The sequence below is a fragment of the Curcuma longa genome, chromosome 20 (assembly GCF_044706935.1).
Source record: "Curcuma longa cultivar G26 ecotype Majalengka, Jawa Barat chromosome 20, ITB_CL_G26_1.1, whole genome shotgun sequence".
NCBI lineage: Eukaryota > Viridiplantae > Streptophyta > Magnoliopsida > Zingiberales > Zingiberaceae > Curcuma > Curcuma longa.
Window position 1 is genome coordinate 6551669 of NC_133880.1, and position 26639 is coordinate 6578307.

Consider the following 26639-nt stretch of genomic DNA (forward strand, 5'->3'; position numbering starts at 1 on the left):
CACCTCCCAGTATCCCTGATAATTCCCTGAATACACACATATAATAAGGCCCACACGACCTATCCATACTACAAAATATGGATTATACAAGTAACAAAAATAAAAGTGACCCACATGGCCACGTACACATTCTACACAATGCATAAGAATGAAATTCTAATTCTACACAACGATTAAGGAATAAATTCGTAAAGTAACGAAAAATCCAAAGTTTCGTAAGCGGAAACATAACAAGTACAAGTATGAAATCACGAATAGGAAACATGCTAAGTCACAAAATACCGATACGAAATTAGAAAGTCTGATACTGTAGAAAGTAAACCAACAATACAAGTATACCACCACATGCTACAAACATATCCAACACACACACAAAGTCCTCATCATAAGATGGCATAGCTAGCAGATCCCTAGCATTCTCTGTAAGCTCCTATCTGATATCTGAGAAGACAGAGAAAATCCCAAGATCCAAAAATAAGAGTACAAATACTGAATGGGTAATATAGAAAGACATTGCATGAATAAAGTAAATAGTAAGAGTACAACTACATACCAAAGGTCAACAAGGTATCAACAATATCTCTGCAGGTAATAAGCAACTAACATGGATCTCATGCAATGCACCATATGAATGACATGTCAAAAATAGTGCAACAACCAAGAATCAAACAAGTAGACAATCAAAATGCAGTATCAGTGTGGTCCAATACATATATATCATGCACATGATGCGCATATGCATGATGCAGCTGCCTACACTCACTATAGCACTCATGTATATAATGATTCTGAGGGTGTCCGACATCGGGGGATCAGTACTCCGCGCCCTACAACAAAGTAGTCCGGTGATCCAAATCCAGAAGTAGTCATGATAAGGTACGTATACCTATGACCGATATCTGTCCTCTAATACTTATCCCCGAAGTACCATCCATGTACTCTCCGAGTACCACAATCCATGTACTCTCCGAGTACCACCCCTAGCCGGTGTTGAGGTCAAATCATCGACTAGGCTACGTACACTGCCATACAGCCAGCTGCGTACACTGGCATACAACTACCATCACCGCGATGGAAATAGGGTATGATAACCACCTATATAGATATACCAATAAAGTCATCTACCATCACAATATACCCACAATATTGGGATTTACAATCGTTATCATGCATCATGATGAGATGCTCAAATCATAGTAATCAGCATCTACCGTACTGATCAACGAACATAAGTAATAAACCCTAATGATCATGGGTATCATAAGACAAGAACTAAAATCAATAATGATCACAGATATTAGCGGAAGCAAAAATATAAAAGAGAAAGACAGAGATCAACGCTAACCCGGTTTATTTTACTTGGTATCCACCTCCGCAGAGGTGACTAATCCAAGGATCCACACGCACGCACACACCCGATGCACTATGAATCTTCTCCTTCTCGAAAACTCGAAGGCGGAGAAACCTTTACACCTTTTTAGATCTCCTCAAAATGATATGAAATATTGTCTAGGAGGAGAGGAATAAAGCAGAGATCTGAGCACAAAAACGCTCACAAAAGAAGCACAAAAGAATGAAAGAATAGCGAAGAAGATGAGTTGTTCTCGTGCAGGCTTCTTTTATAATCTCTGCAACATCAGTCGACTGCTGGCAGGGCCAGTCGACTGATGCCTTCAATCGGCAACAAAATCTTGCATTAAATGCCATTAAATGCTTGCCAATTTTCTGCAACGTTCAAATCACAGTCGACTGTCCAAGACCAGTCGACTGGCGACAGTCGACTATCCATAATCCCAGTCGACTTCCCAGTCGACTCCTGTCTTCCTCTGGCTCGACTGATCTTTCTGTGTGCGTCTGATTTATGAGCAGTCGACTGCTGGCAGGGCCAGTCGACTGGTGAAGCTGAAAAATCACATTTCAGCTTCTCTTGACCTAGACCTCGGCCTTCAAACACCTCCCATAGCCTCATGCCTCCCTGCACTAGCCTGAGATGCTTCCATCAGCTTCGTCATGTCAAGTCCTTGCCAAGACCACCCTTGGACTTCTCCTTGCCAAGACTACCCACTTGGACTTTTGCTTGCCAAGACTACCCACTTGGACTTTTGCTTGCCAAGACTACCCACTTGGACTTTTGCTTGCCAAGACTTCCCACTTGGACTTCTCTTTGCCAAGACTACCCACTTGGACTTTTGCTTGCCAAGACTTCCCACTTGGACTTTTGCTTGCCAAGACTACCCACTTGGACTTTTCTTTGCCAAGACTACCCACTTGGACTTTTCTTTGCCAAGACTACCCACTTGGACTTTTCTTTTGCCAAGACTACGCTTGGACTTTCCTGCAAACTTGCATCACACATGTTAGATCAATAAGAATTGCCTAACTTTAAACATGGTTTAGCCAAACATTGAAACTCAATGCACTTGGGGCAACTATTGCACCAACAAACCCAATTTAACTCAATCAAAACCTAATTACAATTAATTAGATCTTAATTTAAGTTAACCACATTCTAATTGAATTCCGTTGACACTGGTTAAATTGGCTCATGCTAAGGATCAATTAAGATCCAATAACACAACCAATTCTAATATTAACTCTAATTGATTTAAACTAACATAACTTAATTAACCTAACTAACCTAGTTAACCTAACTAACCGAATTACATAACTCTAACAAATAAATCCTAATCTAAGTAAATCTAAACATGAATCCAACAGTAACTCAAAATCCTACATCCATCAAAAGAACTCCAAAACATGGAACTTACCTCAATTAGAGTCCAAGACTTTTAATCCCAAGTTCCAAGCTCCTTTAAATTTTCTAATCCAGAACCTGATAAATTCCAGAATTTAGATCACTGATCAACACCCAAAAATCTCTAAACCATACAACCGAATAGTAAAATCTCAACTGAACTCAACCTACTAAATCCTACAAAATCCAACTGATCATCCCAATGTCACATAAATCCAAGATTCAAGAATTCTTACCTATGTTCTGTATACATGCCCTAGAATTCCTGTTCTAACTTCAAGCTCTAGTTCTTCCAAGATCAAGATTACTGCCAGAATCGATTCCCAAAGAAACCTCAACAACTGAACAATCTATCAAAATAACCGAATAGAGCAATAATTCAAGCAAGGCATTAGGAGACTCACCTTAGGTAGAGCTCATGCCTTAGGATCTTTTGCCCTAGCTCTAATCCATCAGATCCAAGCAAGTCAGAACACGGTACAATCCACCAGTAGCACCCAACTGATCAAAGCAAAATCCTACAAGTATTGGTTTCAAGATCCAAACTCATGAAATCCGGATATATCCTAAAGAACCGATCTAACCAGATTCAAGACTTACCAAGTCAGAATCCATAGCATCCCTAACTCAGCTCCGATCGACAGCGGCGAACCCTGAAGAAAAGAATCGTTCATCAGCTTGATGAATAAGGGGGGCGGCGGCGTTGGTTGGCAAGGGCGTTCGATGGTTGGCATGCGAGGCGGAGTGGGGAGGGAATCACGATGTAGAGGATGGACGGCGTCCGGCGTGACTGGGTGAAGGATCGCTGCTTCGGCACAAGTGAGGGAAGGAGATCGCGGCTGTGGAGAAGGCTTCGGCGAAGGTGGGTGAGCTTGGCTGGAGAAGGGAAGGCAGCGTCCGGCTTGGCTTGAGGAAATCGCGATTTGCTGAGGGGCTTCGTCGGCGAAGTGGGAAGAAGGATCGTGGTTTTCGCGATTTGGGAAGAGGAATCGTGAGCTCGGTGGAAGAAGTAGTGCTGATCGGGGAGAAGGAATCGTGACTTCGCGATTTGGGAAGAAGAGAGTTCGGCTTGGGTATTTTGGTTAGCGGGTTAACGGTGAATCCAATAAACTTATAACCCTTATTAACCCTCTACTTAATTAACCTTACTTAGGCCTAGTTAATTGGGTTAATCTTGGCTAAATGAATTGATTTTAAATGGACTAAATAGCTTGATTTAATGAGCTTCTTTACCAAATAACCCCTTAATCTTTACCAATTAGGGTTAATTGTTTGCAATTAACCCCTATAATTCTCATATTTTACAAATTAGGTATAAACCCTAATTAAATAAACCAAATAAATTCATAATACTATGAAACCCTAGTTCCTTTCATTCTCAATCTTCAATCTAAAATTTGATCACAGTAGTAGGAGTTAAAAAGATTCAAGAAAGTTTACCTCTTATCTGAAACCCTAATTCCACCTAACAACATCCTAATGCAATTCACATCACCCGATCCTTCGATAAAACAGTAGTAAATCAAACCGAATAGGATCCCAATCTAAGAAATCCCGAAACCTAATCAAAATAATAATTAATCAGAGTTATAAATGCAAATCTCACCTCACTCAGAACCCTAGAATCCCTATTTGTTCACTGATAAAGGAGACGATGCTGATCGACAGGGGACGATGGCGGCAAGGTGGCGAGCGGCTCCGGATTACTCGTCTTCTCCACGCGGTATGGAACGGCGGCGGCACTGGGTCGCGACAGAGGAAGAAGTTGACAGCGGCAAAGGGAACAACGACAGTCGACGTCTTCGGGCAGTGAAGGTTGCACGATCAGAGAAGAGAGGGAGGAGGCGAACGGCTAGGGCTTCGCCTCTTGCTTTTCTAGCGGATGGCGAACGGCGCGGTGACGCTGGTCTTTACGTGGCAGGATGACGAACGGCGTAGGGTGTCTTCTCCACGCGGCAGCAGCGGCGGCGGGCAGAGGAGTTCCAAGGCTAGGGTTTCGACCACCCTTCTCTTATAGTCCTCGCCGACGCGAGAAAAACGATGGAAGACTCGGCGACGGATGGGGTCAGCATGCGCGCGAGGAAGGAGTCACACGACGGGTTAATCTTAACCCGACAATAAAAAATCGTAGATAAAAGCATGAAAATCGTGGGTATAGACCTCAAAAACCTATACCCACGGACGTCTATGCCCGTCATTTTTAATATGCTTTTACTTACAATTTTTTTACCGTGAGTGTAACATATAGTGACGATATCCATTACCGTCAGAAAATGCCTTGAATTATATTTACGGATTTCATTGTGTCACTATAAGTTTTAGTGACAGGACTAAAAACTGTCACAAATAATGACTAGATAATTACCCACAACCTTTTTTTCATGGGTATAGCATATAGCCACATGACATTTTTTTCTATGGGTATAAATTTTAACCATAATTTTATTACCAAAAATTAAAATTTAGAATTTAATTTATATATTTAAATTTATATAAGAATAACAATCATCTTTAAAAAGATTGTAATTATATTAAAAGTAAATCATATCCTAAAGTTATATGTATTAATATTACAAACAAACAGAATCATGAAATCTAAAAAAGTACATAACATGTTATGCTCCCATAAAGTACATATATATGGTGCATACAAAATACAATTCCAAAATATGATAGACATGAATCACCAACAATCAACAAAATGAGCACCTTCGCTTCTAGTTATCACCTGCAAATTAAATTATAATGAACCATTAATATAAGTGAATGTATTTAACAAAATTAACATCAATCTTAATAAAAGTTAATCAAATTAAATACCTAGTATATTCATGAACATTGAGATCCTGAATTGTTTTGATCATTTGACTTACTTGAAGCATCTGGAACCTATAAAAAAGTATGCAAATTTTGAACAAAGATAACAATATAAGGAATTCATCGTGATTAGTGCTAAAACAAATTAAACTAACGGACAAAACTAATACAGTGTTATTTAGACAAGTTAATTTTATATTGCATGTAGAATAAGTTTTTCAAATAAAATATAAAAGGAATTTATCTGATGTTAGCATACCTGTTCAACTGCAAGTTGTAAGATGTTTTGCACAACTTCTTCTGGCAAATGGTTTTACATTAATTTCAGTACATTTGTCAACAACCCCTTAATTTGCATAACTTCTTCATGCAAATCTACATCTGTAGATGATGAAGCTTTTGACTTTTTTGCGGGTGGAATCTCATTAACCCCCCCCCCCCCCCCCCCGAATGTATTCTTTTTTTTTTGAAATGCGAATTCAAGAAACTCATTAAACACCGCCCCCCGAATGTATTCTATCTTTTTTTTGGTTGGATCGCTCATCCAATCTCTAGAATCCATCGAAGTGCTACAATTCAAGATATGTAAAGAAGAAAATGAATAAATAATAATGAGAACTAGAAGTAAAGGTAACTATCGTGTCAGTTCTTTCTCCCTAGTATGATAAGTAGAAGATAGGGGAAAATGTTAAAGACACTAAGGCAACTTATTTTGTTGTGGTAGTTTCAGATATTTCTAACAATGGTAATATGTCTAGAGATTTGTATTTTCTAGCATTTTTCTTGACATAGTTGTTTATCATCTGTTCACTATTCCACCTATTAGACTGTCACATATTGTGAATTATCCATCTCTAATATTTCTTTCAACTGAAATGCCATAGTTGGAAAATATTTATTTTTTTCTCAAACCTTTTACTCTTTCCTTGAATTTTCTTTTTGACAGCTTTGGGATATAAATATGGATTTTAAGAAATATCTTATCTACTCTGGGTACATCATCCTCAAATTGGTATCTATTTCTTAAGAAATATTTCCTCTTTGCTTTCTGTGGACCAGGAGATCCTTCTTCAATGAATTTACAATTGTATTAGAACAACAAAAACAAATAGTTATCTAAATGCAAACAGCACACAAGGTAATTAATATAGTGATAAACAAATCTTAGAACAGATGTCTCAACATCCATATGCTAAAAGCAACAAAGAATCACATACGAACTAATAGTTGTCTTATTTATCTCCCTCTCAAATCTTAGAATAGATCTCTCAACACCCATATTCTAAAAGCAACAAAGAATCCCATATGAACTAATAGTTGTCTTATTTATCTCCCTTTCAAATCTTAGAACAGATCTCTCAACATCCATATGCTAAAAGCAACAAAGAATCCCATACGAACTGGTCTCATAGTATAACTCGGGCAAGACATTTCCTTCAGGTAAAGCATCTCTCAATAATTCCAATAACATAGAGAATGATTTGTCACTCCAACTATGAAGACACTTTAAGTGGTATAAATGCACAATAAAAGATAACTTGGTAAACTTCTTACAATTTGATAAAGCATTTGCTCATTCTACTATGAAGGTGAGTGTTGGCACATTTTTTGTAAGGACAAAAGATTTTTCCATCGGCTTCTAAATTTTGAAATGCGAATTCAAGAAACTCATTAACCCCCCCCCCCCCCCCCCCGAATGTATTCTTCTATTTTTTTTGGTTGGATCGCTCATCCAATCTCTAGAATCCATCGAAGTGCTACAATTCAAGATATGTAAAAAAGAAAATGAATAAATAGTAATGAGAACTAGAAGTAAAGGTAACTATCATGTCAGTTCCTTCTCCCTAGTATGATAAGTAGGGAGAAGGGCTATAAGTCATTTCTTCATGACTTATAGCATATTTTGTAAAGCGAGTTCCAGGATACACTAGTTCTACTGCCAACCATATTACAAAGTGGTGTGACAAGGAGAACAAAGGCCAAGATGAGAAATAACCAAGAGGTTGGCCCGCAGCAAGTAGCTATAAGTCATTTCTTCATGCTAATGCTAATGTAAGTCATGTCTTCATGGCATGCACTTGGAAGAGGATAGCAATGAGAATCCATCTCTAATATTTCTTTCAACTGAAATGCCATAGTTGGAAAAAATATTTGTTTTTTTCTCAAACCTTTTACTCTTTCCTTGAATTTTCTTTTTGACAACTTTGGGATATAAATTTCAGAGTTCTAATCAGATACTCTTTCCTGGATATTTATAGAGAAGTAGTAAACAAGTTTTAGGCAGATAAACAAACTTTTTGGTTCTTAACTGAATTGGTCGGTATTGCCCATTCTACACCATAGAATATTGCCTGATCAACAGCTATATGACCCTATAACAAGAAGAACCTACTAAGATTAATGTGGCATAAATACTATTATTGAAAAGGGAGAAGGATATTAAAAACTTGCCCAAGTTCATATACTCAGGGTGTGTTTAGAAGCTATGACTAATCCTATAGTTCTAATCAGATTCTTTGGACCGCCTACTGTACAAATTTCAGAGTGAAGAATCAAGCAATTACAATGATTTGGTAATAGAATAGTCAATTATATCTACAATCATGAAGGTTATACCATGCATTAACAGTTTAAACAATTTTAGAAACATCCATAACAGACAGAACAAGAGCAGCAAACCAGACAGAAGCAAACGGCAAAGGGGTTGGCAAAGGGGAGCGGCGAACGGCGAACAAACCAAACAGAACAAGAGTAGCGAATGCCAAAGGGGAGTGGCGAACAGCGAACGGCGAGTGACGAAGACGAGCACAAGGATGAGCAGAAACTGGCGAAGGGGAGCTGCTAACGGCGGATGGGTAGCGTCGAGATGCGCAAGCAACCGACGAAGGGGAGCGGCTAACGGCGAAGGGGAGTCGCGAACGGCGAAGGGCAGCAGCGAATCGCGAAATCACTGTGGTGGCGGTAGAAGGGTTTAGAGAATCGGCACAGTAAATAGGTTAGGCAACGAGGGATAGGGTATAAGGAAATTATGGTATAATTATAAATAGTTTAATATAATATGTTAATTAAAAATATAATTTTTTTAATACATATCGTTAAACATTAGTTATAATGATATTTTAAATTAAATATCATTAAAAAATATTATGATAAATTATATTTATAATAGTGATATTAACGATCAAAATAAATTGATAAAATAAAAGATACAAAAGGGATAACTTGAGCAAAAAAATTTACACGTCAATGGAAGGGAGACGACAAAGTGAGGGCGCGCGTTTACGTGCAAGCCAGGGCAAAAACTTGACACCTCGATGTAAGAGTGACTGATGCAGGAGCAACATGAAGTCGAACTTCAACGGGTTATAACTTTTGGTTTCAGAACGAGGCAATACGTATAGAAACCTTTATTTAACGTAAAATTACCAGGTAAAAATATATTAACCCAACAATTTAATATCTGCACCTCCAAAGTTATTTTTTACTATTTATAGTAATAAGTTTTTTTGGTATTTTTTACGTAACATGCATTAAAAAATATTAATATTTTATTTAAAAATTTAAATATACCAATAATTAAAATAGGTTGCACTTAATATTTTTATATTATGATTTGATTTTTTATTAATACAATTTATCATCATAAATAATTTAATATGCTACTTTAATATTTAAAATAATTTATTTTGATAAATGTCATTAAAAATTATTTATAATAATAATGAAACTTATAGTGACAGTAAATTATAAGTATAGGTATATACTACTTATACCCACAGTAAAAAAAAACTTATAGTGACAGTAAAATATAAGTGTAGGTATAGATATCCAATAGCCACAGTATTGATATCTATCTCTATAACTTATAGTGACGGTGTCATATATCTGTGGCTATATGTTACCTTTACCTACAGTTTATATATACGTAGCTAAAATTTACCGTGGGTATATGGTAATTTTTTTGTAGTGTTAAAGAACAACTTTCCAGAGGATCTATTCACATATATCAGAAGTTTAGCAAAATGTTCAATATTACAAACTTTCTTTAAACTAGAAGAACTCCTTCAAATGTTTTATCCTACTATACCTCATATATTTCTATTATCTATAAAGCTAAATTCAACTACAAATTTACAAGCAAAAATAAATTTTCAACATGTAAAGATTCAAGGAACTTTGTCTGTTGTTGTCAATTACTCTACTCCTTCCGACGAGTAAACATTGAATACGAACAATTTGCTCAGCATGAATTCAAATGAAGACTTATTATCCTTTTCACCTTAATGTCAAGGATTTTGATTCTCTTGAAAACTTTCCTAGTAAACTTGACATGATTATAAAATATATCATAGAATCTAAACCCTTTGAAGCTTTTATAATTGCCAATTTTGAAAGTTCATCTCTAGAATAGATTAATCTCAAAATTGAGTCAGCTCGCACCTTATTAAATTAGACATTTATGAAGTTAATGGATTACATTTAACACTTGAAAATTTCCCTTCGGATCTTAATCTCGAATGAGTTGTTGATACTGAAGTACTAGATTAATTAAAACACTTCAATACAATAAGAATAATAGTTATGGGATATATATCATGACCTAATTACCTTCTTCTAACCAATGAAACGTACATGAAAAAAAATATACTGATCAAGAATCATGGGTGTTGTTTTTTTTTCCTTATCAATTTACAACTCAATATAAGGGTTTGTGCAATATTACCAAAAGAAAAATAAAGCCTAGATGAATAAGAAATTAGATAACTCAGCCTATCTATCCGAAAATCGTCCAACTCAAGAACCCCAACCAGCCGAAGCCCACGAGTACCATCTCTATTCCATCGCAAAACAAAATTTAGATAATATGATGGAAAATTAGCACTAAAGCCATAAGATGTTCTACTTTATGACTCAGCAAATGTATTACTTTCTTTTACTTTTTTTTCTAAATGCGTTACTTGTGATAGATCGATAAGGCAATTTTACTAAGTGCTTTCTCAAAGTGCTCTACTTTCTAACTCAGCTGATAAGCATAGATTGGACTTTGTAATGCAATTTGAAACTGAGGCAAAGATCGGGTCAATATAAGAGTACTCCTTTTAAGTTCATAGATATAGAACAAGTGAACAAGAGTGCAACTACTAATGTATGTGTGTGAGCTTCCTTCTTGTAAGCCTCTCTCGTAATTTCTTAGTTTCTAGTTCTTATACTTTCCTTATCAATTTTTAGTTTGTAATTTCCTTACACAATTGTAGGCAACAAGATGAAATAAACACAACCAGATCTGCAATGTTCTCAAGCAGAGAACTTCGATTCCAACCTATTTAAACATTAAGAAACATATATAGCAACAGGAACACAGGCAAGAGAATGAAAACCAACACCAAAACAGTAAAAAAGGTGGCTTTTTTTTTTCCTATTTACGTGTTAAATTTAAACTCGTGCGTCCCAGAGGCATCCGGCGGCGGCAGCGGACGATTTCAACAGGATAGCCTCCACTTGAGCGGGTGGATTCAGCCCCATGGCGACGGCCCGCTCCCATCGATCCATCCGGCTGAGCCCGATGCCGGGGCCGTACCTCATGTCCATATCGAACTGCCGCAGCTTGTCGTCCTCCCCCTCGCCGATCCCCATGGGCAGATCTGCCTTATCTGCGAGGGATAGTGCGACGGCGGGAGATTTGCCAGCGATGCTCCGCTTGGAGGAGGGCTTAGCGACACCCCCTTTCTTCTTCTGGCGATAGAAATTCTTCACGCCGCTCGGCGCCATCTCCCCGTCTCGATCGCCGCCTTTTACGATAAGAAAAGAAGGGATCGCCGTCTACTTAAAGCAACGGCGCTTTGAGATCGTGCCGTTTCTTCGAGATGCAAATTTGATTTTTGAATCGCCTGCGCGTTCGGATGCGCTGCTGGATCAGCGGGCGTTGAGGCAGGCCGAATCGACTCGAGCGAACCCGGTCCGCGTGAATAAGAACCGCTTAAACGACATTATGCAAAGCCAAATGAGGAGCAAAAAGATCATATGAGCATCAACCCTAGTAGGATCTAGCCGTAGATCGGTTATTTATGAATACTCATATTTGATTTTCTTTAATATAAAATCAAATTCATAGATTCAATTAATTAGGATAAAAATAAAAAATTACCTTTATTATTTTTATGATATTTTTTAAATATCAAAATAATATCTCAATATATTTCTTAGGTTAGAAATAAAGGTGAGTATTCGGTTAAAGTCGAACTGAATCAATCTGAACTAAATTAATCAAAATCGAATCGAATTAATTTTTTTTAAACTAACTGAACCAATCAAATTTTTAAATAAAAATCGAACAAATCGAACCGATAAAAAGACTTATTAATTCAATTTTTATTCGAATTAATCGAAATAACAAGATTATTTAAATGTTATAAAAAATTTAATAATTAATTAAGAATTTATAAATTTACTCACTTATAAATTTATAAATTATTTTTATTTTGGTTAATTCAGTTTATTTAGTTTAACCAAATAAGAAATTTTAAAATCGAAATCGAACCGAATTAACTAAATTAATTAATTTTTTAATTAAAAAGAGCTTAATTATGGACCTTGAAATATCTTGAAATAATTATGGACCTTGAGATCATGTTATATCTTGAAATAATTAAAAAAAGCTTAATTATAAATTTTAAAATTTGTTGAACCTTTATGCAATAATATAAATAATTTCTCTTAAAATCTCTCTAACCCTAAATCCTAATCTCCCCAAAAATAATCTCACTCTCAAACTCTTTACGTCGCCACCGTCGTCGTCCTTGCTCCTTGTCATCATTGTCGCCACCGTCGGCGTCATCCTTGTTCTCTGCTATTGCTGCTACCATTGTCTTTGCTCTTTGTCGTCGTCGGCGTCGCCGCCGTCGCCGCCGTCGCCGCCGTCGCTGTCATCCTTGTTCTCTATTGTCGCTGTTGCCATTGTCTTTGCTCCTTGTCGTCGTCGTCGCTGCCGCCACCACCGTCATCCTTGCTCCCTGCCATCGTTGCCGCAGCACTGCCAACATTTTATAGCATCAAGCCTGAGTGAATATTTAATTGAGATAGATTTTTATTGCTTGATCTCTTTTGATCTCCTTTCGTGCATGAATAAACAATTTAATTAGATCTCTTTTTCTTGATCGTCCTATGGATTTTGAACTCAACCAACAATTCAAATTTCCTTAGCTCTTCGCGTTGCTACTCTCTTTCATATTATAGGATGCAAATCAATCACCTGTAGTCTATAAATTGCTATTGATTTTATTCAGATTCCAACCTATGAAAATATCATTCTTTTATTCTTGTTTGGCCTAATATGTTATTTGACATGCGACTTCCTATTATAAATCAACTTAAGTTTTTTTTCTTGATAATAAATATCAATAATTTTATTCCATTAGAAGATAATAATGTGTTGTATATTTCTATATATATTCTTATGGTTTGATTTCATCATTTATATTTGTTTGTCTTTTCATATATAATCCATTATTGTTTGTCCAAAAGTTTGATCATGAAAAAAAGGAATAACTTGACTGATTATAAGGAAATAAAGAATAGATGAATACAGAAATGAATTTTGTTCATGAAATTCTTATAACTGAAGTAAGTCATATAATCGTACGAGAGAGTTTTGGCTCAATGCTCGTAAAAAGATAAATAGCTTTTCAACCAAGTTAATAAATAAGGAAGTAATTCTCTATACATAAAGAGCGCTTTGCTCCACATTTTGAAAGGAGCCTTCGAGTCGTTCTATGCATGCTTAAACTTTGACTAAATTGAGATAAAATTTTTCTCACAAGATGGATTGCAAGTCATTCATCATATTTTTATTATGTGATTTTTCAGATGGACTGCGGGTCGTTCACTCTATGTATATGTTTGTATATATGCATTCATATAAAATATTCTGTATTGGGATGGATTGCGAGATGTTCACTCTTTGCATATATGATACATCTCTTTTGAGTGAATTACGGGTCATTCACTCGAGCTATGTATGTATATATGCATACTTAAGATGCAATTTCGTTATGGGTGGATTGTTGGTCGTTCGCTCGATTATACAATGCATATCTTTTTCAAGTGGGTTGCAGATTGCTCACTTTGATATTTTTTTTATACATGATGTGTTTGTATTAAGTGGAATGTAGGTCGTTCCCCTTTTCTAAATGACACATTCTAGATGAATAGATTGTATGTCGTTTACCCATTTAAAAAATCATAGTGAGTGGTCGAATAAAATAAGATAATAATGGGAATTGAGGATATTAATTAAAAAAGAAATAAAAGACAAATGACACGGAAAAGATAAAAGATAATTGATGGTGTACGTTGCCCTCTTTAATAATATTTTTCATGTACGTTTTTTGTATTTCCATTTTACACTTTGTGCTCACTTTTCATTTTCCTTTGACCTTCGGATTTGTAGACTTGAGGCAAATTTTGAGGTTTGTTCAATAAAGTTGAACGATTGTTCAGAGATACTCAGCGATAGTTATGGAAACGGTTTCTACAGAATCCATTAAGTTTGTTTTATTTGCATAGTTGGCTACTTATACATTTTGTTATTTCGGCATTGTTCATTTGATTATCTATATGAGGTCAATTGTCAATCATGTCATGGTATGGTTGAGTCAAGTTTTAGGGTCGAACATTATCTACATCATTGAATAAAGTATTACATATTTATGTTCGTACAATCTGTATACCCTTGTTGGATATTATTTATGGATTTTGATGCAGAAATAAATATTGTCCGAGCAAGGAGACTAGCTTCGATATAGGGATGGAGGTCTCCGGGTAGTGACAAAGAATCTAAAGAGACCCAACTTACATTTTTTTCCTATTCATTGGAGGAGAAGATGACAACAACTTACTAAGAGTTGAATTAAGGAGACTTAGGATAGTTGGTTATGACAGGACGGACTTGTTGAAGTAGGTAAGAGACAAATCTTTGAAGTCAAAGTAATGTTTTCTCCCGTAGTGGCTAACTACAGCTTCTCGATTTACCTCTTCATAGATGGTCATAAGACTGATTGCAGTGTGGGATCACTGGATGACAGATTTAACTTTTTGCTAAAGAATTAAGGAGATTGAATGCCACCTCTTAATGGTCAATAATTGCAGCTCTTCGATTTACCTCAATGGAGGATATTTCCGACCGTATGATAACCATTGAGGTGACGAATTTTATCATTTTGTTGAAGATATGAGAAAAATTATGGCAATTAAAAACACCTATAGAACTCACAATGAAGATCATGGTGAGATGTGCTACAGTGGTTGAGACATTTAGATTCAAAAATTATACATGAAAGGTTTAAGTTAAAAAAATGGGATCTCCAGATGGAAAGAAATCACGCACGCCTGGTTCATGACTCATGTCAACAAAGCAAATATTGCTGCTGCATGAAAAATCTTCTCACCAAATTAAAAACCTAGAATTCTCCATTTAACTAGTATATCGTGCATGGACTGAGAAAATTTTGCATCTATACATGTTCCAAATTATATTATGAATTACCGTAAGTCATCAAATCGGCAGTTAACAATGGCGCACTGCACGATCCTAGTTGGCGGCCGGAAGGGAAGACCGGCAGAGAGGGCACGAATTGCTTCGTGTGAGCCATTCGTTGAGGCAGGCAGCGTGGAAGCCATGGCCGCACGGCATCACCGACAGCACCGAGTTCGGCTTGAAATCGTCGATGCAAATGGCGCAGGAGGTTTCTCGGCAGCTGCCGCTGGCCGCCCCGAAGAAAACTATTTCGAGCTGCAAAGGATCGTTGGGGCCACCTGTGGCATCGCCGGCAGCGGTGGAGGCGGTGGCGGCTGCAGTGGCGGCGACGTCGGCTGCGGCGGCAGCTGCGATGACGGCATCGGGGATCTGGAGCAATACGGATATATAAAAGAGACATCCGCGGCTGCTGCAGTAGGAGTTTTCGAGCACGTCCTCACTGTAGTCGCAGAAGGCGCGGAGGAGAAAGCGGATGTCGTCAGGGAGGACAAGGTTACCGGCAACGTGAATTATCATGCGTCGAGCCTCGCGCTCCCGCTCCGATCTAGATCGGTGTAGTATGTTGGAGAAGGGCGAGTCGAAGAAAAAGTCGGCGTCGTTGGCATCATTAACAACTGATGGAGCGGAAGGCATCGGAACGCAGCTGAAGTGCACTGAGAAGAGCATCCCAGGCGCCTGGTTGGGCCACAAATCGGCTGCCAGTCGAAGAATAACACCCGACGGTGAGGTCTGCGTCCGCTCCATTGAAGCGAAGAGTAATGATACAGAAAAGCCAGTAACTTTCTATTTATAGGCAAAATTTGTCTGTTTAATGAATACACAGAATTTGTTTCAATCAAAATTGAATTGAATTGAATTTTTTTAAACTAATCGAATCAATCGAATTTTCAAATAAAAATTAACTAAACTAAACCGATAAAATACCAATTAATTTAATTAAAAATTAAATTTTTTAAATATTATAAAAAATTTATCAATTAAATATTTATAAATTTAATTACTTAAAAATTTATAAATTATTTTTTTATTTTATTTAATTCGATTTATTCAATTTATTCGATTTAATTGAATAAAAAATTTTAAAATCAAAATCAAACCAAATTAAAAATTAATTAATTTTTTTAAAAAATAATTAAAATTTTAAAATAATCCAATTAAAATTTTAAATTTGATCCATTTATTTAATTTAATCAAATTTTTATTTACCCAGAGAAATTTTCTTATTCTATGTAATAAACGAGGTACCTATTAAAATATATTAAAGTAAATTAATTTAATATTTTTTATAATTTATTTTAGTCAATATCAAAATATTTTATACTAATTTAGTTAAGTTTTAAAAAATCTAATCAAAATTACTTTATTTTTATTTAAATTATTTTTAAATTATTGTATCAACTGTCGTATAGTTGTTAGTATTCTAGTATAATTAATTTTTTTTCACCTATTCATGATGTCAAACGGCTAATTCATGCAAGAATTCATTAAATCCAAATGGATCGATCCATTAACTTAACAAGTTAAAAAAATTTTAATTTAATTCAATTAGGACAGATTACTTATTAAACGAATTTATCAAAAAACAGATTTTTTTTTTCCTTCACGCACGTGACACCCACCCAGCTGCACCAACCGCCTCTAAAATAAACCATCCAGTTCAATACCCATCTTTACACCCACTCTCACTCTCGACCGTTGTTTCGAATCCTAATTCCTAACGTTACGACCTCTTCCTCTTCCACACACACGCACCCACACACAGACACTCTCTCTCTCTACTGTCTCACACTTGCTCGCTCTCTCTCTTGCCTTCGAAGAAGAATCTAGAATCCAAGAATGGAGAAGAAGTCTCTGCTCCTCTTCTTTTTCTCCTCCCTCCTTGCTCTGCTCGCCGGATCGGCTATCGCCAAGTCCACCATCGAGCCCTGCTCCACCACAGACTCCTGCCTCGCCCTCCTCGGCTACTCCCTCTACGCCGACCTCAAGGTCGCCGAGGTCGCCGCCCTCTTCCAGGTCGATCCCGTCGCTCTTCTCGCCGCCAACGCCATCGATTTCTCCCTACCGGACGTTGACAACCGCATCCTCCCCGCCGGCCTCTTCCTCCGCGTCCCCACCTCCTGCTCCTGCTCCGGCGGCATCCGCCGATCCGTATCCACCCGCTACACCCTCCGCCCCGCCGACACCCTCGCGTCCGTCGCCGCCTCTGTCTTCTCCGGACTCACCTCCGCAGACCAGATCCGGGATGTTAACGGCATCCAGGATCCCTCGGCCCTCGACGCTGGAAGCACCCTCGTCGTGCCGCTCCCCTGCAGCTGCTTCAACTCCACCGACAACTTTCTCCCTGCCGTCTACCTCTCCTACGTCGTCCTTAAGGGCGACTCGGTGGCCGCCATAGCCGCCCGTTACGCCACCACTGTGACGGACATCATGAACGTGAACTCCATGGGGGACCCTTCGATCCACCCGGGCGATATTCTAGCAATTCCACTGCCTGGTACTTGATTTAGATTTGTCAATTTTGCCAACTTGCTGTCCTGCTTGAAATTATAAAAATCTCAAGATAATTCGAGCCAAGTATTTACCTTGTTTCTAATTGGAATACAAAAGGCTGAAACCAGAATTTTGACATGCTAAAAATTCAGGATAAAATCCTTGAAAACAATGGATAGATTCTATAATAAGGTAAAAAGAAAAATATAATCCGATCTCTATGTTTCACATATATCACTGGAGTACACAACTAAGATTTGGACTTATGATTCTTAGGAGTTCTTTCTTTAACAAATAATTTCTTTTCTTGGTAGGTATTTAGGGCTATAGGATTAGAGTATGCAAATTTTGTACAATTATTACACTAGACTTGCGTTATGATCAGCAACAGTCTCATAGACCTTCTGTCCTCCAAAAATAAAATTTTCATTTGAAATTATTGGTTAACTTTTTCTTGACTTTTTTTATTCAATCGCCATAAAATTTGAGCTGCATTTGTATGGTTTACAAAATATTTGATCAATGCACATGGGGGTTGAGTTCACTTATAAGCTCATCGGGGTTTTAGCAAGTAACATGCCTCCATTGGAGTTCAGGGGCAATGCTTTTGTATCAACTTTATCTTTTGGTGTTATTTTAAAGTTATTTTCTAAGAGTGATTTCATATAATGATATGTAAATGATCAAATTTGTATTCAGAAACCATCCATTAAAATCTCTTTATGTAACACTGAAATAGAAAAGACTAATCAGTTGTTTTCACCACTTGAACCAAGGCTTAACTGCATGATCCTTTGTATATAGCTAATTTACAAAGATGCAACCAATGTAGGTAATGGAAAGTGTGCAACCAGAACACTCATTATATTAGGAAGTTAGCCTACTCGTTATTCTTTGGAACAAAACATAGCACCAGTTCTGAGCATTATAGTGTGGAATTTGGACTTTACATGTAATAGCAATATAACCTTTCAACATATATATTTCGAGATTGAAAAATATGAAGTCTAGGAATAATGTGTCCTTGAGAAAAAACTTTCTAATGTAATTAAAGCTACTCTAGGAACACGAGTACCAAAAGAATTTTAGGGAATGAAAATTGAGAGGGAGAATTCTTTATCATTGCTTCTTGTTTAGAAATATCATCTAGAGTGTTATAAGACAGGATTTCTGGTAATTGTTCTTTTGCCAATATTACATGTCTGATTGTGATAAAGTTGGAAGCCTAGTTGAATTTCACTAAAAGATCTCATCTTTTAGTTTGCTTTCAAGAAAATATTTTATTTCTAAGTTTTTGTTTTTAAAGAACAAAGTAGAAGGCAAAAATCCCTAATATTTAAGTTACCCCCAGAATATTTCCAAATCAAACTTCAAAAGTGATTTTCCTTGGTTTTTTATTTGAAAGTCCATTTGGCACCATAATTTTTGTTCATCTTTCATAATACCTTTCAAGGGGAGCCTTGGCGCAACGGTAAGGTTGCTGCCATGTGACCTAGAGGTCACGGGTTCAAATCCTGGAAACAGCCTCTTGCCAAAGGCAAGGTAATAGTAAAGTTGCCCTTTTTTCATAATACCTTACTGTTACTATATAACCTTGTGGTTACGGGTTCTAGTAGAGAAAACAACCTCTTGCAATGTGCGTAAGGCTGCTTACAATAGATCTAATGTGATCCTAGATTCTTCCCTTGGACTCCGCATTGGTGGGAGTTTCGTACACTGGACGTTGTTTTTTCATAACACCTTTATTTCCAATGATTTGAAGACATTCTTGATCTCAATTATAATTTCAGTAATCTCATCTCTTTATCACTTTTTCTCAATGGTGCTAAACCTCATTGTTTCTTGATATAGCTTGTACATCAACATTTCAGCAGTTTGCCTCTGATTCTGGCTTGCTTTCAGTAATCTCATCTCTTTATCACTTTTTCTCAATGGTGCTAAACCTCATTGTTTCTTGATATAGCTTGTACATCAACATTTCAGCAGTTTGCCTCCGATTCTGGCTTGCTCGTGGCAAATGGTAGCTATGCCATTACTGCTGGTCACTGTATTCAGTGCAGTTGCGGGCCTGGGAATCTCAAGTAAGCTAAGACTTTCGCTTCATTTCCCCTTCTGTTTGCTCATTTTACTTCATTCAAACCATCCAAACATTTTGCAGTTTGTACTGCGCACCATCATCACTGGCAGTATCATGCCCAAGCATGCAATGTGGTAATAGCAATCTTATAATCGGAAATTTTACTTCCCAACAGACGAACTCTGGTTGCAGTGTCACATCGTGCAACTACGGTGGTTTTGTAAATGGATCCATCTTCACTTCGTAAGTAGTCATTTTTTTTCCTTTTTATTTCGATGTTCTTTCTCAACAGAGCAGGGCATTAATTCTCCAATGCAGGTTGACTACTACTCTTCAACCACAATGTCCAGGTAACTAATCCTCAATGTGTGAAGTCATGTTTTCCCAAAGCACTGATTAACACACATTCATGTTATAAAAATCTCATTCAGGGAGACATCAGTTACCACCAGTCATACCTCCACCGACCACAACACTGCATGATTCTTACCTTGGTCCGTCACCATCTCCAGCCGAAGCAGGCGGTCGAGTTCCAAGCTCTTCGATACCACAAACAACACATACTTTCCCCGGTGCTTCCCCTGCCGCAGGCCCTGCTGGAAGCACTTCGGAAGCTTATTTTGCCAGTCCATGGAGCCAGATGTTGTGTACGTTAACCATTTCTTTATCATTTTTCTATAATAATTTAATTTAGATATAATACTGTCTTGTTTTTTCCTCTTATAATACTGAATCCTGCCTGGCAAAATTTGTTTCATAGTAGAGAAGCTGATCTGGATGTAATTGACTTTGCCATGGCTAAATCTTGCATTGATTCTACCAACTTTTGTTCTTCCTGCATAGATTTATCTCCACTCTTGTAAACATTCACCTATGCAACCCTGAGATGTTTGGATCATCAAATTATGTCAAGTTGAGGAATTTTCCTCAAAAGAGTAATAATGTTTGTTTTCTAGTTACTGTTGAATGTTCTTGAGGATCGGGTTGCATGAGTGGGCACAGATCGGCTAACCAGGTACACAGATAAAACCGAATCCAAACCTAAACATAAACTCTGTGGATTGAAATTGAACCAATTTTTTTTTCTTTCATAACTTTAAATTGAAATTTTAAATAGGTGCCAGTGGGAAGTGGGGACGATTGTGAAATAAGGGATCGATGTTGTTTCCATGGCTACATTCTCTATAGATTAAGTTATATAGCACATCATAAATGGTCGTGGAGCACATCGAAGTTATATAGGCGCAAGAGAAGTGGTCCGCAAACAAGTTTGGCTATATCCCAAAGGATCAGCTAGGGAGCAACAGAGAGTCATTCCAAAATAGAAAGTCGTGTCGGAAATCTTCATTCCTAGACATGTCTGAGTAAACAGGCTCTCTGGTAAAGGAGAGCGGCCGAGGAAAAGATAATCCCGATTCAAAATGAGATCGATAGGGATCAATTGAATAGTGAGATTTTTCACCTATTTTAATAAAAAATAAATGATAATTACCCAGATAAGAACAATTAGCCCGTCTAGCTCAGTTGGTAGAGCGCAAGGCTCTTAACCTTGTGGTCGTGGGTTCGAGCCCCACGGTGGGCGATTTGTATTTTGTTGTTTTCTGTTTTTGCTTTGTATTATAAAATTTAGTTTATATTATAATTTTGTTCTATTGTCAACTTGCCCGTCTAGCTCAGTTGGTAGAGCGCAAGGCTCTTAACCTTGTGGTCGTGGGTTCGAGCCCCACGGTGGGCGATTTTTTTTTTGGGCTTTGTCTGATAAATTTAATTTTATATGACTTAATATTTTGTTTTTATTGTCAACTTGCCCGTCTAGCTCAGTTGGTAGAGCGCAAGGCTCTTAACCTTGTGGTCGTGGGTTCGAGCCCCACGGTGGGCCTAAATCAGCCAGACTGGCCTGGTAGAGGTGGGTATACAATTCTGGAATTACGTAAACATTGAATGTGATTTAAGAATAATTCCTAGCAGATTGAAAGGACATTTACGGTGGGCGTAGTTTTGTTTTTCTAAATCAGCTTCTTAACTGGCCTGGTAGAGCTTTAACAATCGATCCCCGTGTCTGTTTTAATGTGCTGTATTTTTTACTGGTATACAATTCTGGAATTACGTAAACATTGAATGTGATTTAAGAATAATTCCTAGCAGATTGAAAGGACATTTATTTTTGTTTTAATTTATAGGATAAAATTTCATGTTATTTTGAAAACATTGCTGGTAGATTAAAACCGTCTTTATTTTTGTTTTTATTTTTAAACTTATTTTGTTCTTTCATTAGTATGTAATTTGGATAGAAGAACAAATTTATTTTTTTCACTTCCGTTGGTGGACGATTCAACAATAAAAAATTATGTCCTTTAAAAATAATCGCTGATATGCTAAAATAATATCTAGCAGATTAAACTCGCCTTCGCCTTTACTATTTGTGGACAATTCAAATATTAACTTTAAAAAATCTAATAAATTGATGTCTTATTTAATTTTTAAAATCATTTTGGACTCCCAGTGGTGTACAAACTATGGCTCAACAAAAATAATTTCTAGTGTATCAAAGTCATCTCATTTGTGTTTCATACTTGTGTAATTCTCGATTAAGAAAAATATATATGATTTTAAATCTAATTTCTAGTAGATTAATGTCGTATTTTTTTAAAAAAAAATCATTTTGTGCGTTCGTTTGTGCACCATTCTAGATTAAGAAGTAAATTTTCTATGGTTTTAAAAAAATATTCTTAGCTAAGGACATATGCTAATTCTAGATTAAGAAGTCAATTTTTGTTTTTAATTTTTAGAATTATTTCAGACTTTCATTGGCATCCAATTTGGACCTAAGGACATATGCTAATTAGGATAAGTAATATTGAACACGACCAAAACACAATCAACAGAAACAAACAATATGATCGAGATAATCGAATAAATACGCCATTATTTAAAATTTAATATGACATGGATATCTCAACGTACAAGTTGATGATGGTAAATTGGGTTTTTTTTTCATGAAACATTGATGCTCAATTCGGAGTTCACTTCAGTAAAAAGATAAAATCCGTTACCCCAACAGTTCTATACGGTCAATCCCATCACTATTTATAAAGAAGTAAATTGAAAAGCTATAGTTGACCATGACAAAAAAGAGTATTATCTCGACTTTGCAGAGATTCGATCCTTATTAATTTCAATAATTCTGTTCCGTCATAACCAACTCAACTATGTTTCAGAAATCTCAATTCAGAGCTCACACTCATGATGTTGATCTGCTTCATGGGAGTGACGATGAGCGTTGCAGTTGCGCTTGCGATGGAAGAGCATAATCCAAAGCAACAGATCACCATCGGCTAGGAGACGCAGATCATCCTTTGCTAAGCTTCTTTGATGCAAAGGGTATAATTCAAGCAACTTGACGAGGACCGAGGGGATTTAGGCCGATGGTTTTATGTACCCCGATTTTTGCGGCTAAACGGGTCAGCCAACTAGAGTACCTCGATCACAAATTGAATTTGAACAAACACTCGGTATGTCGGAGACTTGGCACTATGACTCAACCTAAGTTGCATCTTCCTATTAGTTCGCCGGAACACTCAGAATGTGTTCATTAGCGGTCCGATTACTCAGAATAGTTAGGACTCAGGGAGGAGTATTATCGTCATCGTCATCGGCCACCCACATTCTAAGTAATCGAACAACAAAGCCCTAAACCAAGGAGGGAGGCCTTCACTAGAAACTCCTGCTCAAGTCAAAGGATGTACTTATAATGAAATCCATTTTGTTCCTGATTGAGGTAGATTGATCCATTGGAATCCAAACGAAGAATTATTTCAATTTCATTGTCTTTGCACGACCAAAAGCAGTAAAATAAATAACTTCGAATTCTTGTTAGACTCTTCATTTAGCCCCTTCTATACCTATGCCCTACCTCAACACTCAAGGGCATTTGGTTGAGGATTATCATTGACAACCTTGATTATCTATTTAAGCATATCTTATGTTCGATTCTTAAATAATGCAGCATCATTGCTATGTCAGCATATCTCATGCAACAATGAGAAAGTGGCATTAAAAAGCATAAAAAAACAGGAGCTAAAACATGTATCAAATACAAAGTCAAGGTGTTAAAGATATGAATGTTTGGAAGCTAAATAACTGAGTCTTACCGTGCTAACTTCATCTTCTTAGAATTTGGAGAGTGAAATATATGGTGGAAAGATCAGCATAAGTTACTCACCTCTTATGAAGCCTTTCCTTCATCCGCTCGACCGCTGCCCTCAGTGTGTATTCATCCTTGCAGAAGGTAAATCTTACTAAACTCTTTCCTTCCTCAGGGTTCAGGTAGAACACGCTGGTTGGTATGGCCACTACTCCAACCTCTGTGATCAAGTACTCACAGAAGGTTATATCATTTTCGAACCCAAACGGGGTATGATCCACCATAACAAAGTATGTTCCGCTCGATGGGTAAACGATGAAACCTGCTGTTTTTAGTCCCTCCACAAGTATTGCTTTCTTTGCCAAGTAGTCTCTCTTCAATTCCTCATAATATGTATCAGGTGCCCTCAAAGCTACTGAAGCTGCCCACTGCATGGGAGTTGATGTGGAGAATGTGAGGAACGAGTGTGCCAGCCTGAATCCCCATGTCAGGTGTGGCGGCGCTACTGCCCATCCAATTTTCCATCCAGTCAAGGAGAATGTTTTTCCCAGAGAGTTCATAGTCACAGTTCTCTCGTACATTCCTGGGAGAGATGCAATGGAGATATGCTCAGCTTCAAATGCCAACTTGTCGTAAACCTCATCAGTGAAGACTAAAATGTCGTTCTCTATGCAGAGTGAGGCAATCACTTCCAGTTCTTCTCGGTTAAACATTTTCCCAGTGGGATTGTGTGGTGTGTTTATCATTATGGCGCGTGTTGTCTTTGTGACAACAGATTTCAGCTTGTCGAGTGGAACGGCAAAATCAGGAGGGCAAAGTGTGACGGACTTTACTTTGGCACCAGCCATAGAGAGTGTAGCTAAGTAAGAATCATAAAATGGGGCAAAGAGTACCACTTCATCACCAGGATTGATAAGACCCAAAATGGTTGCGGCAATTGCTTCAGTGCACCCAGATGTCACAGTCACTTCTTTCTCGGGATTGACTTGTAACCCGGTATCCTTCTTAAACCTCTCAGCAATGGCAGAATTAAGTTCAGGAACACCATATCCCCTTGCATATTGATTATTTCCCTCCTTTATAGCCTCTATGGCAGCTTCTTTGACAAACTCTGGTCCATCAAAGTTAGGGAAGCCCTGCCCTAAGTTTATCGCTCCGTGCTTAATCGCGAGCAAGCTCATTTGAGTGAAGATAGTGGTCTTAAAGTTTCCCAGACGCTTGGCAACCTGCAGAAAAATTTCACGCCAATACACTTGAATGCAGAATGTCACAACAACAACCACCGCAGCAGCAACAAAAAAGAAAAAAAACACATGCAAAACACAGAATTGAATTAAAAAAAAAAGCCAATATTTGTAACTAGCCCACAATGCCCACGCAATAAAGCGTGTTACAGAAACAGTTCAAACGAGCCTGAAGTGTTATAGTTAGAAAATAACATCAAAAGGACCATTAAAATTACTTCGTGGTTGAAAATTGGCATTCTATTTATTTCACTAAGTGAATACAATTACTGCAGTTCAAATAGTCATGAAAAATCACTTCAGAGTTTGAATAAGTTTTTTTTCATGACAAAAGAAACTATTATAACTTTCCTAATTGTGTAAGTTCTTAACGCTCAAGCTAAAGCTCAACTGAAAATGAAAGATGATATCACAAAATGAAAAGTTGGATGAAATTAGACATGTCTTATATATATAAACTAAAATATCATCTCCATCAATATTCCAAAGCACATAAATGGAAGAGATCATGCAAAAGACATTTTCCAAATTGCATATTCCAGTTTGTAATTATGTAATGTGATCCTTGGAGAAATTAGTGCATCGTATTTATGTGGTAAGAGTTCTCAAATACAATAAGAGAGCCTGCTCATAGTGGCTCTAGATTACTTTGATGCCAGTTGGTTAAATTCACATATAACTTCTCCCATTAATCTATGTCATTCCACGATATTGCAATGAAATGTTGGGCTTCATCAGGTCGCTCAAAAAGAATTGACAGGTGATAAATTTCATAAGGGGAAATTAAGGATCAACCATTATCATGCATAAAAGACAATAACAAATAGAGATGGAAGGACTTTGACATTCAGACGATGGCTATATGCATTACAATTTACAAGTGACTGGGGGCTTTGCAGATTTCTGGAGTCAAACTTTGTGGAAGGTGAGACTGTCGACCAAAATTAAAAATTTTATTTTGTTAATTTTTAACTCACAACAAACAACTAAGCCGTGCAAATCAAACTATTAGTACTAGCATCGATTTCTTGCACATTTTTATACAAATACAGTCCGATCAATGACTAATGGATTCACTTTTGAAAGCGCAATTGTAGGCATTTAGCAATGGCCCGGCCACCAGAAAAACCTAAATCGCAAATCGAATTCGCACCTGAACCGGAGGGTGGCTAGGCGGGAGCTGCACTTGCCCAACAGGCGAAGCACCCTTCTCCCCGGACGTGGAGATCGCAGCCATGCGTACGGTCGAGATCCGGCGAGCGACGGAGCGGAAAGCGGAGGAGGATCTTACGAGGAGCATCTCGTGGCCAGCTGGGGACGAGGGATTCGCAAGCGAAAGAAGTGGCATCGGTTGTGAGACTCAGGCAACCTATTCCTACAGAAGAAATTGGGTATCCAATTCGATCTCTGCCACCGCCGTCGCCGTCGGCGTCGTCGTCGCCGCCCTCTTACCCAAACCCATGCACGAGTGACGAGGAATGGCACGTGCCGTACCCAAAGTTTCACTTTAGAACTTATAGTCTCGAATATTTCTCAATTTCGTCTTCGGTATAATGGAGAATTATTCTTAACATTTAGAA

The 26639-nt window shown here is 37.5% G+C and overlaps 4 protein-coding genes and 3 non-coding genes across 7 annotated transcripts; 4 read left to right on the forward strand and 3 right to left on the reverse strand.

Annotated features, from left to right (window-relative positions):
• Positions 1-10893: 10893 nt before the first annotated feature.
• LOC141812848 (uncharacterized) lies at positions 10894-11409 on the reverse strand. The gene has a single exon (XM_074700802.1). It carries the CDS (start codon positions 11339-11341, stop codon positions 11006-11008), a length of 336 nt encoding a protein of 111 aa, XP_074556903.1. The 5' UTR covers positions 11342-11409; the 3' UTR covers positions 10894-11005.
• A 3749-nt stretch (positions 11410-15158) lies between these two features.
• On the reverse strand, positions 15159-15848 carry LOC141812966 (uncharacterized). Its single transcript, XM_074700898.1, has one exon. The coding sequence runs from the start codon at positions 15846-15848 to the stop codon at positions 15159-15161; it is 690 nt and encodes a 229-aa protein (XP_074556999.1).
• Positions 15849-16882: 1034 nt separating this feature from the next.
• Positions 16883-20545, forward strand: LOC141813626 (lysM domain-containing GPI-anchored protein LYP6-like). The gene is made up of 5 exons (XM_074701581.1): positions 16883-17598; positions 19558-19675; positions 19753-19914; positions 19990-20021; positions 20103-20545. Exons 1-5 carry the CDS (start codon positions 16941-16943, stop codon positions 20363-20365), a joined length of 1233 nt encoding a protein of 410 aa, XP_074557682.1. The 5' UTR covers positions 16883-16940; the 3' UTR covers positions 20366-20545.
• Positions 20546-21180: 635 nt separating this feature from the next.
• Positions 21181-21253, forward strand: TRNAK-CUU (transfer RNA lysine (anticodon CUU)). The gene has a single exon. It is a non-coding gene; the product is annotated as a tRNA-Lys (tRNA).
• Positions 21254-21333: 80 nt separating this feature from the next.
• TRNAK-CUU (transfer RNA lysine (anticodon CUU)) lies at positions 21334-21406 on the forward strand. The gene has a single exon. It is a non-coding gene; the product is annotated as a tRNA-Lys (tRNA).
• Positions 21407-21477: 71 nt separating this feature from the next.
• On the forward strand, positions 21478-21550 carry TRNAK-CUU (transfer RNA lysine (anticodon CUU)). The gene has a single exon. It is a non-coding gene; the product is annotated as a tRNA-Lys (tRNA).
• Positions 21551-23734: 2184 nt separating this feature from the next.
• On the reverse strand, positions 23735-26510 carry LOC141813721 (uncharacterized). The gene is made up of 2 exons (XM_074701701.1): positions 26213-26510; positions 23735-25041 (listed from the first exon to the last, which is right to left on the reverse strand). Exons 1-2 carry the CDS (start codon positions 26405-26407, stop codon positions 23890-23892), a joined length of 1347 nt encoding a protein of 448 aa, XP_074557802.1. The 5' UTR covers positions 26408-26510; the 3' UTR covers positions 23735-23889.
• Between the last annotated feature and the right edge of the window lie 129 nt (positions 26511-26639).